Source organism: Fukomys damarensis, unplaced genomic scaffold, assembly GCF_012274545.1.
Source record: "Fukomys damarensis isolate Sample0158 unplaced genomic scaffold, DMR_v1.0_HiC HiC_scaffold_15, whole genome shotgun sequence".
Classification (NCBI taxonomy): Eukaryota; Metazoa; Chordata; class Mammalia; order Rodentia; family Bathyergidae; genus Fukomys; species Fukomys damarensis.
Window position 1 is genome coordinate 40,706,746 of NW_022900927.1, and position 15,519 is coordinate 40,722,264.

The 15,519-nt window shown below is 38.6% G+C and overlaps 1 protein-coding gene across 7 annotated transcripts in view; it reads right to left on the reverse strand.

Annotated features, from left to right (window-relative positions):
* Positions 1-7,739: 7,739 nt before the first annotated feature.
* E2f7 (E2F transcription factor 7) overlaps positions 7,740-15,519 on the reverse strand; it is a 39,664-nt gene continuing 31,884 nt past the window's right edge. For 5 of the 7 annotated variants that reach the window (XM_010639530.2, XM_010639528.2, XM_010639527.2 and 2 more), the window contains 3 exons: positions 14,129-14,384; positions 11,724-12,145; positions 7,740-10,343 (listed from right to left, as the gene is read on the reverse strand). In XM_010639530.2, the coding sequence (XP_010637832.1) occupies positions 10,173-10,343; positions 11,724-12,145; positions 14,129-14,384 (849 nt within the window). In that variant the 3' untranslated portion in view covers positions 7,740-10,172. Of the gene's footprint in view, positions 10,344-11,723; positions 12,146-14,128; positions 14,385-15,519 lie in introns of those variants that run through there. The other 2 variants (XM_010639529.2, XM_010639531.1) reach the window with 2 other exon arrangements.

The following is a 15,519-nucleotide window of genomic DNA, read 5'->3' on the forward strand; positions in this document are numbered from 1 at the left end:
GCAGTAGCAGATTCTTGTGAGTCATCTGGTGTTTGTGAGAGTAAAAGCACTCCGGGAGAGAACTTATGTCTCAATAAGGAAGGCCCAGCAGGAAATTCCACAGGGGTGAACCTGATTTCCAAAGAAATCATAGTGACGTGAAAAGGGACAATAAGGACCAAGGAGCAGATGATGTTTATAATGATAGGGACTGTGACTTCAGGGAAGCAAGTTGGGCTATAGTGAAATTGTTGTTGCTAGCTAGTATTGATTTCCTGCCTTTTCCACCCTCTTAGAATCTGAGTTTGTTCAATCCACCCCAACAGAGCCCATGTGTTTCAGTTCCAGGTGTACGTTTAAATAGACTGAAGATAATCCTATGTGGACCTAACTGGTCTAGAAATGAACATCGTATTAGTCAGCTTCTCATTACTACAATAAAATACCTGAGGAAGCTAACTTATAAAGAGGAAAGGTTTATTTAGCTCCTGGTTGGAAAAGTTTAAAAGTATGGCATGCATCAATTCAGTTCTGATGAGAGCAGCAAATGACAATAGTTGGGAATGTGTGTCAGAGCAAAGGTCACAACTTGAGTAAGCAAGGAGGGAGAGAAAAGGGGCTTCACAATCCTCTTCAAATACTCTTGATCTCAGGACTTCTCACTAGGCCTCACCTCCCAAAGATTTCACGACTGTCAATAGTGTGACCCTGGGGACCAAGCTCTTTGCATGTGGATCTCTTGGGGGATGTTACCCATATTAAAGCCACAGCACATCTGTAAACCAGTTTGGCTCTATAAGAACTGAGGAGAATAGATGAAGGACTCAAAAAATTAGATGTCCCCAGTAAAAAATCTAATTGAAAAAATGGGCAGCTGAAATGAATAGACACTTCTCAGAAGTACGAATGGCCAAAAAATACATGACAAGGCATTCAATGTCTCTGGCCACTACAGACATGCAAATTTAAAGAACACTGAGATTTCATCTTACTCCAGAAAGAAAGGTTATCATCAATGAATCAAATAATAACAAATGCTGATGAGGCTGTGGCAAAAAAGAGACCTGTCTACATTCTTGGTGGGAATGCAAACTAGTAAAACCACTATGGAAATCAGTATAGATTCCTCAAAAAACTAAAAACAGAAATTCCATTTGACTTAGCTACTCCCCTTCTAGGTATCTTTCCAAGAGTTAACAACATCATATTGTAGAGATACATGCATACTCATGTTTATAGCAGCATAATTCATTATAGCTAAATCTTAGAAGCAGCATGCCTCTATCAACAGATGAATGGATAAAGAAAAGGTGGTATTTATACATGATGGAATATGGAGGTTCAAGTACTTTGCCATGAAGAAGGATAAATGAGATATTTGTAGGAAAATACATGTATCTTGAGATCATAATGTTAAGTGAAATAAATTAGACCCTCAAGCTTAAATATCTCATGATTTCTTTTATATGAGAAACCCAAAATATAAATAAAGAACAAAATAAAAGGTAGATAATAGGAAATAGGGAGATAGGGCTTTTACAAAAGGGGAGACCAGGAGACGGGGGGAGTGAAGAGGGAGAGGATTGGAAGGAGATGAAAAAGGAATTAAGAGGTGTGTATATACCAACTCCCCACAAGGAATGTAGGCATATTTTTTTCTGGGGAAAGCCTAAGAAAAAATTTTCATACTACTCTGGAAAAAATTCCAAAGAGTTGTTTCATTTCTTTTTAACTTGCCTGGTGTGGGACCATAATTGCTATAGCCTGTGGATAAAACTGATATACGGAATAAGGCAGAACCAAAGCAATTGTAGTAAAAATGAGCTAGAATCCTTGTCCTACCTCTGTGCCTGTTATTGTTTAAACCTGTGGGTTATATTTTTAAATATTTGTCACTGAAGTACTCTAGCTGTTTTTAGAGGGTTCAGGAAGTATATGTAAAACAGGGACTGAATTGACTGTGCCCTGAATTGACTGAGATTAGTTTCTGCCACAAGGTAGAGCAAAACTTTAAAAGAAAAATTAATTCCAATTACTGTGCATGTCAATGTACACCAGTTCAACAGCAACATCAGTTCTTCAGTAACATGCTTCAAATTTCAATGACTGTACAGTGCATACACATTTTACTGCTCAGTCCACAGATCACTAGGTAACAGCTGCCCATCATGATCAGTGACCAACCACTTCACTTCTTTTGAACTTTTTTTAATGCACAAAGTCTGTTCAAACAAATAGCAAAATAAGGAGTGATATTAGTTTACTGTTTCCCAGTGCTAAAACACATTCATTTTGATAAAGTGAATGAGTCAGAGAGAGAATTGACCAACAAAGATGAGAGTGAAGCAAAGAAACAAAAAAGCATTGTTCAACATCACTGGTCATTCGAGAGATGCAGATAAAAACTACACTGAGATTCCACCTCATTCCAGAAAGAATGGCTGCTATCAAGAAATCAACCAATAACAAATGCTGGTGGGGCTGTGGGGAGAAAGGAACTCTTCTCCATTGTTGGGAGTGCAGACTGGTGCAAGCACTGTGGAAGTCAATATGGAGATAACTCAAAGAACTAGGATTAGAGGTTCCATTTGACCTAGCTATCCCTCTGCTGGGTATCTTCCCAAAAGAATTAAAAGAATCATACCATAGTGATATACGCACAACCACATTTATAGCAGCACAGTTTGTAATAGCTAAAACTTGGAAACAGCTCAATTGCCCATCAGTTGGAGACTGGATAAAGAAGATGTGGTTTTTCTATAAAATGGAGTACTACTCAGCCATAAAGAATGAGAAACTAGAGTCATTCATAGGAAAATGGATGCATATTGAGGCCACACTCTTAAGTGAAATAAATAGGACACACATGTGTATATGCCAAAAACTTTCTCTGGTATGAAAAACTGAAAGTGTAAGTAAGATCCAAATTGTATAACTGATAATGTGAAATAGGAAGAAAAGGGCTAAAGGTGTAGGGGAAGTAGGAAGGGTAGGGGAAAGGAAGTAAGGGAAAAGAAAAAAATATGAGAAAATGCAAAAATGGAAATAAAGTATTTGTAAATAGGGAAGGGAGGAGGGGGTGAAGGGAGGGCAGGGCTGAGGGGAAAAAATGAGAACCAAAACCTGTCATGTAAAGATACAAGATCCCAATGATGAATGTAACTGTACTGTATACTTAAAAAGTACCAGTAAATTTAATGAAGAAAAAAAAAGTGATGGAACACAAATGCAGTTAAATAGTGGACCATGGTGATGACTCTTCCACCATCTAGCCATGACTCTGGAAATTCAAGTAGAGGAGCTCACCAGCCCAAGTGAGCAAAGTGCTTGTGGTGAGGCTGAAGATGCCCAGAGAGGTGAAGCCTGCAGAAACTTCACAATAAATAAACTCTTGGAGATATTTTTCCTAATCAAAATTGGACAGGATAGCAAATTAGAAGGCAATCCAAATTCAGAAAGGAATATGACATTTACCAAGAGAGCCAAGATGCTCAGTACTCACTGTCAAAGTAAATGATTTTTAAGTGGCTCTTAACATTGTTTACAAAGAAATAAAATGTTTCCAGTATTTTACATTATATACTGAAAATTACTTTTACAAATTTTTCATTTCCCTAAGCATTTCTAACCAAAGTGAGATTTTAATGTTTTGATATAAATTTATAAAGGTCACAGAAAAACTGAAATTATGCCTCCAACCTTCACACCAGTCACTGCCTTGGTCTAAAACGCCTCCTCCCACCCATTTCCTATGTCTGACAATCTCTCACGCATCTTCCAAAACCTAGTTCAAATGTTAAGGCTGCTTTGTGTATGTTCATCTGGCACCGTCATGATTTTAGTCTGAGAGGACTGCACACCCAAGTTAATGGTCTATAAAATCCTCGCAGCCTGAAAATTGTACAGATAAACTATGGGATAAGTTTATTTGGGCCACTCATTTAGCATTTTGGTAAAAACAGCTTACCTTGACGAGTGGTATGGCATAAGGACAATGAACCAGACTGGGATTTGGGTAGGCTTGTGTTCTGGTGTCAGCTTTGTAGTTAAATGCAATCCAGGGCAAGTTGCTTAACCTCTTTGTTTTTACAGAGTCCGTCAAAAAAATGTATACACACTTAAGGAAAAGAAAAATGTATGATGCTTTTTCAATAGATGGTGTTACCTTTATATGGGGTACCACAGAATCTGTATATTACAGAAAACTTACTACCTTGCTGGCTGTTAGAGAAGGAATTGAAAACATGTGCAGCCATCTCAGTGACCAATGTTACCCAAGCACATTAACAAATGTCTGAAAGCTAATGGCCACCATTCTGAGTATCTCTTGTAATTGTAGAGGTCAAAGGTAATTTCTATTAGTCTCAAGATGTTGCAATAAATTCAATATTAAAAAATTTATATGTTTTTCTTTTCCTGAAGTGTGTATACATTTTTATTTGGCAGACTGTAGTTTTTCCTCTGTAAAATAGGTTGTGAATAGGACAATTTTCAAAGGTTTGAGGGCACTATATTTCTATAATTCTCTTCTATTATCAAAGAGAGTTACAAGGAGGGTGTAAAGTTCCCTAAAACTGTTAGTGTGCATAGGAAGTCAATATTGAGTGAATCTATAATCAGCTTGACTTGGATGGGTTAAGGTTATGAATGGACTGTTTGATTCTTGTGACACACTATTTTACTATTTTTCTATTTCCATTACATATTAAGCTTCAGCTCTTCGATAGCTTAGGGCACATTGCTATGTCTTCAGCTGGGTTGACTGTTCATATATTCATGAAGCACAATGCTGGGCCCTACAGAAAAACTTAATTCCTGCCCTGGAGGATCTCATGGTACAATGAGAAAAACAACTCATTCTTCCTGCTGGAGAGACATGAAAATTTGGTTTTGAAGAATGGATATGATAGTTCATGATAAAGAGAAGTTAAGAGTATGAGGAGGGCACTTTAGGAAGAGGGCATGGTTGGTGCAAAGGCATGGGTACACACAGTAATATTATTAATTAAAGCAAAGCGACTGGAGTGATTGATAGATGAATTGGGGAAAAGGTGGGAGAAGTGGTGGGAAGTAAGACTGCTGTGTAGAAATTAGAAACAGTAGGTATTTCTAGCAGGAAAGTTTTAATTCAGGGAGTTAGGTGCTTAATACATAAATGGAGAGAAGGGAGGAAAAGTAGAGTTGTTGTAAAATGTTGAGGTCATATCTCGACTGCTGTTACACAGAGGATGTAAAGGTGTTGTTTTCCCAATGGGTGGAAACAGGATAAAAGCACTGCTGTTACAGATGCCACAAAGATCTGAACTAGGATGACTCCTGTACAGAGTCTGCTGTATGAGTTTCTCCTGTGAGAGCAATGACAGCCAGTCTTGTGTATCTTAAGTGACAAAATCACATCTAGAACCTGGGTAGCAAGGGAATCTGAGAATTGTAGTTTCCAGGCTTCCAGTCCCTGTGATAGAAGGGGAGCAGAAATGAGTGGTGTGTGTCAAAAAGCAGTAACTTCCTTAGTTGGCAACACAGGTTGGAACTAAATGGTCAAGGGCTTGGAGGGGCATCCCAGTTAAGAAAAGTGTGGGATGCTTCTGGAAATTTAAAAGCGGGACTGTCATGATTATATTTTTTTTGTGTGAAAATTGGTGCTACAATACAGTTCATTCTTATGAACTAAAAACAAACAAAAAACCCCACCAAGCTATATGGCAGTAATTTATTAAATAGCTGTTATGCAGAGTAGAACCATGTAATTAATGTAAGAGCCTTCTTAAAGCTTTTTTTTTTTCAATATTAGTGGCAATCTATTCATCCAATGTTCTTTTTCCAGTTTTTTATTGGGTGTACATTTGTAACAGGCACCATGGATACAATAAAAGTCATCTGTGATCTCTGCCCTTAACAATCTGAATCATTTTTCTTTTCAGGGAAAAATAACATTTTAAGTTGGTTTGGAAGATTGATCCACTGCATCTCAAAGTATCTTCTGCTGAAATCTAGTCTCATAAAATGCTATTGAAAATGATCTCATAATGATCATTTAAAGCTTTTAATTTATATAATTTCCTATTAATTTAAGCCTCCAGTAAAATTTACAGTAAAAATTAACTATTAAATTTTATTTTATAAGCATTACCCACTTTTGACTTTTAATATCCATTAGTAGCTGAGTTCCTCAGAGCAGCTGGGGAGACTGGACACTTCTATAGGAGAGCCAGTCAAATTGAAGGCCAATGGACTATTTATAAAAATATTTAGCTGTGAGAAAATGGAAAGAAATTGATTTTAGCTGAGGTATAATTTCTTATATTTGGATGCATTTTCAAGTAGAAAAGACATTTTAATGCTAAAAATATAGCTCTCAAGAATACTTTGATAAATATGAAACAATAAGTGCTACAATAATCACCTAGGAACATACAGATTCTGGATTTTAACAAAATAAATGGTGAGCTTCAAAATGCTATATTCTAAAGTTGTTGGACTCCATAGAATTGGTAAAGGAGGTTTTGCAGAACTAGCTTTACAACTACTAAATACTCTCTCAAAAGGTTGAGGGAATAGAAACAAATGGATTTAGGCAAGTTTTTCTTTGGAAAATGATGCAGATTGCTCAGCTCTGCACTCAAGAGCCACACGGGGGTGCTGTTTGGGTCTTCTTGGCTCCAATGTCTGCCCTGCAATAGGAAATGTGTGCTTGGTATCTGACTTGCTTAGGGGCAGGCAGGTGAGCCACCAGCTTTGGAAGTGAAGAGGTTGTTTTAAGTTTGGTTGGGCTTTCTTAGAATTAGGGAAAAAGGCATCAACTGTGGGCTAATGGAGAGCCTGTAACTTCTTAAAATCCTGCCTATGAGGTGTGGATGTCAGGAAAGCCAGAGGCCATGGGAAGATGGTAGTTGGAGGAAAATGAATTGCCTGTATCACAGGGAGCTCAAGATCCACCCCAAGATGAGTCCTTTGAGGAGCTGTCCATGTGAACCAGCTTCAATATCTGCCAGTCTCACCTCACAATCTGGCAGGGGGAACTGACAACAGTGTGACATGGATGACTCTGGACATGTAACAAGCCAGGGGAAATCATATTAAGTCTGGTTAATAAAATTTGGCATTAAGGTAAGCATTTGATAAATGGAGAAGCACTCGTGGACACTACAAAAAAGGTTGGAGGTGTTCTGTATGCTTCTGTGATTCTTGTACTGAGTAGGCCTCAGCTTCCCCTGGAAGCTCCAGACTGACAGCAGCGTGAATGCAGTAAGAAAACAAAAGCCTAGCCAATTCCTTCATTCTTCCCAAGCTCTTGTGGAACTGTGATGCAGTAATTTCTGGCATTTGGAAACTCCTGGGAGGTCTCAGCAAAGATGCAACTTGGCTTTTTGAAGGTCAGGTTGGCTGTGCTGCAGCTGTTAATGATTTCACTGAAGATGGTTATGTAAAGAAAGCCCATCAAGAAATACGACTAACATGTTCTATTACATGTTATTTTTTATTACTATTTTATAAAGCTTAATATTTTTCTAAAAGAAAAAAAGCTGGTTTACATGTCAAGTAGCAAAGATACAAGTAGATAGCTAAAAACAGTATAGCTATTAGAAATAAGGGTAGAGCTAAATAATACAAAAACAAGAGCAGTAAGCAGCAATAAAATTAATTCCTACATAAAGCTAGCAGTGCAATAGTATAAGCAGAAAGCAGCTTTACATTAAAAAAGTTATTTAAATACAGAAATAGCACCTTACAAAAAGGAATTGAAGAATGTAAACTTGGTAGGTAGATTCAAGTATAAAAGTTATACCCCCAACTCTTGTACCAGAACGAAAAGGGTTTCACAAACCCTGGACAGTGTAGGGCACACACATCCTCAGTGCTGACTCAGCTGCATTTCCTTAGCAGGATCACCAACAATTACGGTTCTCTTTTACTAAATTAAGCAATGATAGACTCAAGATTGCCAATGCTTCTTCCCTACCCCAAAATCTCCAAATCGAGCTTAGCAGCTTCACTATCATCAGTTGTTCTGTAAGAGAATCATTTTCCTGACAGAAACCACCACTGATTATTTTTACGTAACTGAAAGCCACATTAAAAAATTGGTATTGAAAACAAAAGAATCTTTCTTAGTTTTTTCTATTGCTAAGTGTGGTCACAAAGTTGTCACATTATTATTTGGGGATTATTTCTTAATACCTCTCAAGAACCATGAATTCTCTGAGCTTAAGATGGTCATATCAGAGCTAAAAAAAAAGACAGCAAACAAGATAAATGAAGGAGAGAGCATCCGGAAACAGTGAGGGGAAAAAAAACAATTTGCTTCCATCTAAACATGGGCCTTTCAGTGAAGACATTTTGTGGAAGTTTTAGAGCATGATAGATTTAAAATGTCGGTACCCTGCTCAGATTTATATGCTGCATATCCTGTAATCTACTTGAAAAAGCTGTATTTTCATAAGGAACCCTCAGTATTAGTTCAGAGTAATCATTACTATGCAATTGTGGATGGCTGGAGCTACATTCTTAATCTAACTTCAAAGAAGACTGTAAAAAGGGGGAAAAATACCATCTTGTAAACTTTAAAAGTTTAGTGTTGATAAAAATTTGATATAAGTAGCAGATTTATTTAATCTGGCTACCTACCTCAAGTTTTCAAAAATCTTGTGGGGGTAATAAGGCTAACAGTATCCTGTAGTTAATATAAAGCTACTTTACTCAGACTCCCAGAGTCCCTTAAATTAATATTTTTATTTTTTCATATAACATTTTATTGGCTCCCCCCCAAAATAGCTCTATGCTAAGATTCTAAATCTAAGCTAAAAGTTTAACAAGGAGAAGAGAACAAAGAAAGGGAGAGAAGAAAAGGAAGTAGAGAAGGAACGAAGGATTCCATTTGAAGAAAGTAAGAGTGAAGTAAATATCAATAAATCTAGACTACAATGAAGTAATTTGGTTCCTTAATGAACCCCTAAAATAATGTACTTTATAAAGGGGTATTGCATAACAGTTTCCAGAATTGTATTTGTGCTAGAACAACGAACCTCTGCACTCACCGTTACTCTGCGGGAATGCCATCTAACTGTGGTTTGCATTTTCTTGGCAATGGAACATCATGTGCCCATTTTTCCTTCTACCCTTCTCAAGGGTAGAAAGAAATTAAGAATAAAACAAGTTTAAAAAAGAAGCCCAGAAGAATTACTTATTGACCTACATCTGTTTCTATACCATCACTGTTCAGTATTTCAATCAGAGTCTCACCTAGGCTCTGGTTTTCCAGGTAATTACTTTTTACCATCTTGATTCATTTTTTACAAATGATTGTTAAAAGGCATCCATACCTGGTGCTCTACAATTAACACTTAAACAAAACAACAAAACAAAACACCATAGGGCATGTAATGGAAGAAACTGAACACAGTGGAATTTTTACAAATAGTAAAACCTCACTGTTCTCACGTTACTTGAGAAGCAGCCATTAGGTGCCTAGACTTCACCTTAGTTCTCATGACTGGATCGGGTTAGCACAGTTCAGTCGTAGCCAGGTGTCATTCGGTTATTTTGGCCTCGGTGCTTGTCATATATATACATTTATAGAGTAAGTGCAGGGCAAATTAGAGGAAAAAGTACAAACATTCAAGTCGTCATACCCTGAAAAGTATGTGTCAGGCTGTAGTTGTAAACTCTTTGCACTAAATCCCATTTTAGGAACAAAATAAATAATACCATAGGATTCATAACTGAAGGTGGCTTCCTGATGAAGCCTAAAGAAGCAGTAGCTTTTTTTAAACTGCAGAAAGAAAGTTCTCTCACCACAGATTTACTCAGGGCAAGTGGAAATACATATCAAGAGTGCTTACCCTGGTTAAGTGCTAGACAGCCCCCCTTCAGGAAAACCACAAGGCTCCAGAAGCCTGTTCAGATCTATGTCCAGGAATCAGATGATTCTTGAATCAAAACCACATTAGTCAGTCAGTGCTTTCAGTGTGACACACCATGCAGAGCCTGCACTAGCTGGCATCACATGCACAATTAGTAATAACGACTTTCAGGAACATAGATGATCCACGACGCTGGGGAGATAACAGAACCAGTGAATGAAAGAGAGCAAGGACACGAGCTGAGGACTCATGGTTATGTTCCACTGAGGACATCGCCCGTGACACAGGGAAATTTAGGTGGCCTGATCCCACTCCACCTGCCAAAGCATCAGTTTAGTCTGGCCCGCTGCTGGGGATTTCTAGTCTCCTCTGGGCTGAGCTGGTATTTCGTGATTGATTCCTTTCTCTACTCCTAAGGACAGGGTCTCCAAGGCTGCCAGGTGTCTTGAAAAATGTCTCACGGTGTGTGCGTCGCATACTCTTTGGTGTCACTGGAACAGGTGACTGATCAAAAGAGCAAAATCAGAAGCAAAGTTAAACTCTTCTGTCTCTGAACTAGAAGCACTTTCTTGACTTGTGTCTTTGTGATTCCTGTGCAGGTCTCCCCTCCTCCTGACTGTTTTCCCATCCCATCTGTCCCTTTTACCTTCTTCACAATCCTTGCCCTAACTGGAAATTAATTTCTTGCTTATTGTAAGAGGGGAAAGCCCACCCACCGAAGAGGTTACAGACATGGCCAGGGTCTGGCTCTCCCATCTGTGTAAACTTGGGAAAATTATTTAATCCAATTATCTCTTAGCTATTTTATCAGTGCAGTGGGGATGACAGAAGTAGCAACATCAAGGGATTTAAGAATTAAAAAAGATGATCTTTGTAAAATACTTTAGAGCACATGAAACAAATAGTAATTGCACATATGTGCTCTTTATGTTTACTTACTACTATTTATCCTCTCATGCTAAATTTCTCCCCTTAGTGTGTCTTCAAATGGCAGGGGTCATTATCCTGCTATATCTTCAGTGCCTGCATCACTCTCTGGCTCGTAACTCATGGGAAAAAGCATGTGTTGGGGCTGGGGATGTAGTTTGGTAGTAGAGCTCTTTCCTAGTATGTTTGATTCCACAGTAGTGCTAAAAAGTATATGTTATGCTATAACCATCTTGTTTCAAACCTTGCATGATTTCTTCAATACTTGGCATATTTATGAGCCTATGAATAACTTGTCCAAAATAATTTTTTCTGGAATAGTAACTAATTACTCTAAATAATGCCTTTTGTATTATAGGAATTAAGTAAATACTGAGTTTGAGGGACAAATAGATTCATTTATACTTCTATATGTGCATTTTTATATATGTATATTGTTAATAAATATGTATATAATTTCCTCCTAGACATCACATTTTAAGAAAGAGGCTAAAAATTGGAGTTAGTATCAAGACTTATTTCCCTTCATTCTATCCTATGTAGTTAAAATTTACTATGGTTTCCTTAAATGACCTAAAGATGGATTTTTTTTTTGGTGCTGGGCATTGAACTCAAGACCTTGTGTTTGCCAGGCAGGCACTGTGCTGCTGAGCTACATCCCCAGCCCTTAAACTACCTAATGAAACGAAAGCATGGAGATCACTGAAAACATCTAAATAGGCAGCACTCCCCCCAAATCTACCTTCATTTAAATGCCTAATATAGGTTGCTTTTAGAAATAAAATCTATGAAGCACAGGGTTGCTCACCTTATTACTCCAGTGCTTTGTAAAAGAAACAGGTAACTCCCGGGTCCACAATGGAAGCCGGGTAGTGATTGCCCTAATGCCTCTATCCTACAGCCATGCTACTACAGTGAGAACTGGTTACATGCAGCAGTGGAGCCTGCAGGCCTTACCTGTTGTAATTTTACGACTGAGGCTGGATGTCCTATGTAAACAGGGGACTCAGGTTGGATGACGTTGTGTGACCTTGCCATCACAGGACTCAGGTGCAGTGAGGGCTGCCCCTGAAACTGAGGGTCTGCAGAAGGCAGCGTGGATGACTTTGGATTAATCATGGCTGCAGGGCTGATGAGAAGATGAGCTGCAGATCCAAGGCCAGGCAAGCTGAAATTCACAGGTCCTGTGTTTGGGAGAGTGCCAGGAGCAGAAGAAATCGGCACGGGCATTGCCGGAGAATAGACAACAGGAAAAGGGCCCATAGTCGGAGACGGTAAGACCATGCAAGGAACACTGAAGGATGGCAGCTGACCTGAGGGTGGTCCCACAGAGTGGGGGGTTTGACTGCCAGAGAGGAGTGCATGGAAGCCATTTAATCCTGAAACAAGAACAAAGAAAATCAATATAGCAGAGTCCGTTCAGGTTCACATCCAGATCAATGCATGATGGAACCTTGCCCCACTTGATCAGGTTAAACCCCCTGTCTGTGCTCTTTAGCTCACGTGGATGGTTCTTTCACATCAGTGGCAGAGATCACTGCCACATTTACCAGCATAATCATGTGGGAGATGCCCAGGGAGGCTTCTCACAGTAAGTTTCCCCGCACCCAAAATGAGGAGGAAAGTCAAACTTGGAAGGGAAAAATTATTTTTATTATTATGTATGAACTTCTACCTAAAAATTTATATTTCCTCAAAGATTACCAGAGCAACAAATCATAGCAGTATTAATAGTATTTTGATTTTGTCATGAGTAAAAAGTGAAATATGTTCACATTATTTTCTAGCTATTGCAGATTTCTACACTATTTGATGGTGCAACCTTGAAATGATGGCAATTTTAGACTTGTTGCCAGATCTTTTCATTACTATAAACAATTTCAAAAATTATTTTTGTACTTGTTCTTCAATATCATTGGTTCTTAGTAATCCTATGTTTTCAATTCTCTGTACTTATGAACACTGTGAAGAGGAACCCACAGGATTCTCCAGTCTAAGAGTCCATGGCTTAGAAAAAGTAAAATCTCTGCTGGGCTTTAATTTTCATTGAGCAGTAGCTGAGTCTGGTTTTGCTCAAAGTAATCCCAACACTGAATACCGTGCTCACAATAAGCACTCAGGGCTTAAGAAATGATAAGTGAATAGTAACAGATACTTACTGAATTTGTTCTGAAAGATGAGGCTTAAACCAACAAAAAAACCCCGAGAATCAATTTAAGCAACTTCACATCAAGAGCAGCTTTATAGAAAATATCTTATAAATTAGGTTTCTACTGTAACTATGTTTTAATATGAAATAATAACAGCATTTACTGTTTACTAAGTGCCAGACATTTTATGTCCCTTAGACTCAATATTAAATCTAATTCAGTATTCAGGTGCTGTCACTGTTGCCACTGTACCAATGAGGACGGCTGCATGGGCATCTTAAGTTCATATAGATAATAAGTGGCTTAAACGTCAAGCCCTTTCACTCCAGATCATGATGATATACTCAATACTTCCTCCACTTCAGCACACTCAAGAATGCTGACTGCACATAATGGTGAACAGGTTCCTACTAATACTCTGAACTAATGCCAGATCCAGTTGAATTACAAAAAAAAAAAAAAAACCACTAAAAAAATTGCTGTGCTTTCCCATCAAATAAACATATATATATATATATATGTTGCACTTGTGAGGCAGGTGGCAGAACCACTGTGCTAAATCCCTGGCCCTAATATATTTTTTAAAAAAGTCATCTGCTCAAATTTTCCCATTATTTCTTCAGTAGGTAAAAAAAGAGCAGCTCTATTTTTATACAGAGAAAACAAGATGGCTAAGTGTAAAATGACTCAGAAGCAACAGACAGCAATGTATGAATGAACTCCTTTCTTTGGTCAGTGATACAGACAAAACTAAAAATCTACTTTAAGACCTATATATCCTATAAGGGACTTCTTATGGTTTGGATAAAAAGTCTCATGTGTTCAAAGGTGGGGCGTTTAGAAGGTGATTAGGTCACGGGTATGATATATCCATTTGTGGTTAAACCACTGATGAGTTCACAGTTGAATATTCTGTTAGGAGGCGGGGCCCACTGGAGAAAGTGGGTCACTAGGGGTATGCCCCTGGGGGATGTATCTCTTGTGGCTCTTCTCTCTCCACTTCCTGGCTGCCACAGGTTGAACAGTTTTCTTTTGCCATGCCTTTCTACCATGCTGTTTCTGCCTTGGAGAGAGCCTTCTATGGACTGAACCCATTGGAAGCTATAAGCCAAAATAAACTTCTCTTCCTTTAGAGTTTCAGGTGTTAGCATTTTATTCCAATGATGAGAAGGTGACTAATAATTGCTGTAAAGCCATGAAGACACCTCTTACCAGCTGGAGACTGCACATAAAGATACTGCAGCAAAGATGCTTCTTTGGTGCTTTCATTTCCTTTTGAAGGCTTTTCAGTATCTGTGTTTCTTGAAGGATTTTCACACTCAGAAGAAACAAAGCAGTTTGCTGTAGCATTTCCTGAAACCTCTTCTGCCGCAGGGTGTGGACCATGCACATGAGTGTCTTCTAGGGATGCAGAGCCCCTGTTGCCCATACTCTTGCCAGGGGCAAATTCTATGGAATCTGAAGGTTTCTAAACATAACCAAACCGGGAAACATAAAAGCAAGTCAAAATTCCAGCAATCTATCTCACCACACTTTTCTGTCTTTCTTTTCTTTTTTTGGTACCGGGGATTGAACTCAGGTCCTTGAGCTTGCAAGGCAGGCAACCGAACCACTGAGCTAAATCCCCGGCCCCTCACCACACTTTTCTTAAAATTCCTAACACATAAACAGAAAGGTAAAACAGCCGAGTGCCGCAGTGATTCACGTGCATCAGCTGTTTTCATCCTGTTTACAGGAAGAGTGTGAAAATGAAAATGTTGCACCATGTGTATGGGTAGGCTCGTGATTCCTAAATATATCAATGCTAATGGAAATCTGGCCATGGTATTTAGACTATGAAATGTTTCTGAGCTGGTAACAGAGTGCTGATGCTCCAGCTTTTGGGGACCCTTCTAAGAACCGTGGGCTGGCCTAAAGCCTTCTTGATTGTCTAAGAAATGTGTTGTCAGGTTTTCACTTCTGATCTGCAACCCTAGGCTGTAAACAGAATTAGAAAAATGCATTCTGGCAAGAGAAAGGGATCTAAGAGCAAGGTTCTTAATTAATGGATGATTTCCATGCAGTGTGTCCAGCTGAGCCACAGCAAACAGCAGTTAACAGAGGTGCTTCTGCTTTCTGAGAGTTTTACTGGACATATGTCATTAACCTTTGCATGGCTACTAAGTGGGAGATGTGAACAGCTCACATTTTTATTCTTCTCATTTTGTAGCTAGGTAAAATGGATCACTGGGTGAAGAGAACTAAAAAACACAGGTATCGTTGACTGGCCAGCCAGCACCCATGTTCCCAACTTTGGAAATCAGCTGTGTCCTGCGCTCAAGTGACTACTGCAGTAATCCTAACTTCTTTTTTGAAAAGTATGTAAACGAGAATTAAACAAATAATGTTAGCAGTGGCTGCCAGTATGTGTTGAGTTAATGCATATTTTTTTTTAATATACTTTTTGACATTTTAAAAGAACTGTGATTTTCATAAAAATTGTTTTTCTTTCTCTTTATTTTGGTACTAGGGATTAAAGACAGAGCCTTAGCAATGAGCTGTATCTCCAGACTTTTTTTTTTTTGTACCAGGGATCAAACTTGGAACCTTGTGCGCGAGGCAGG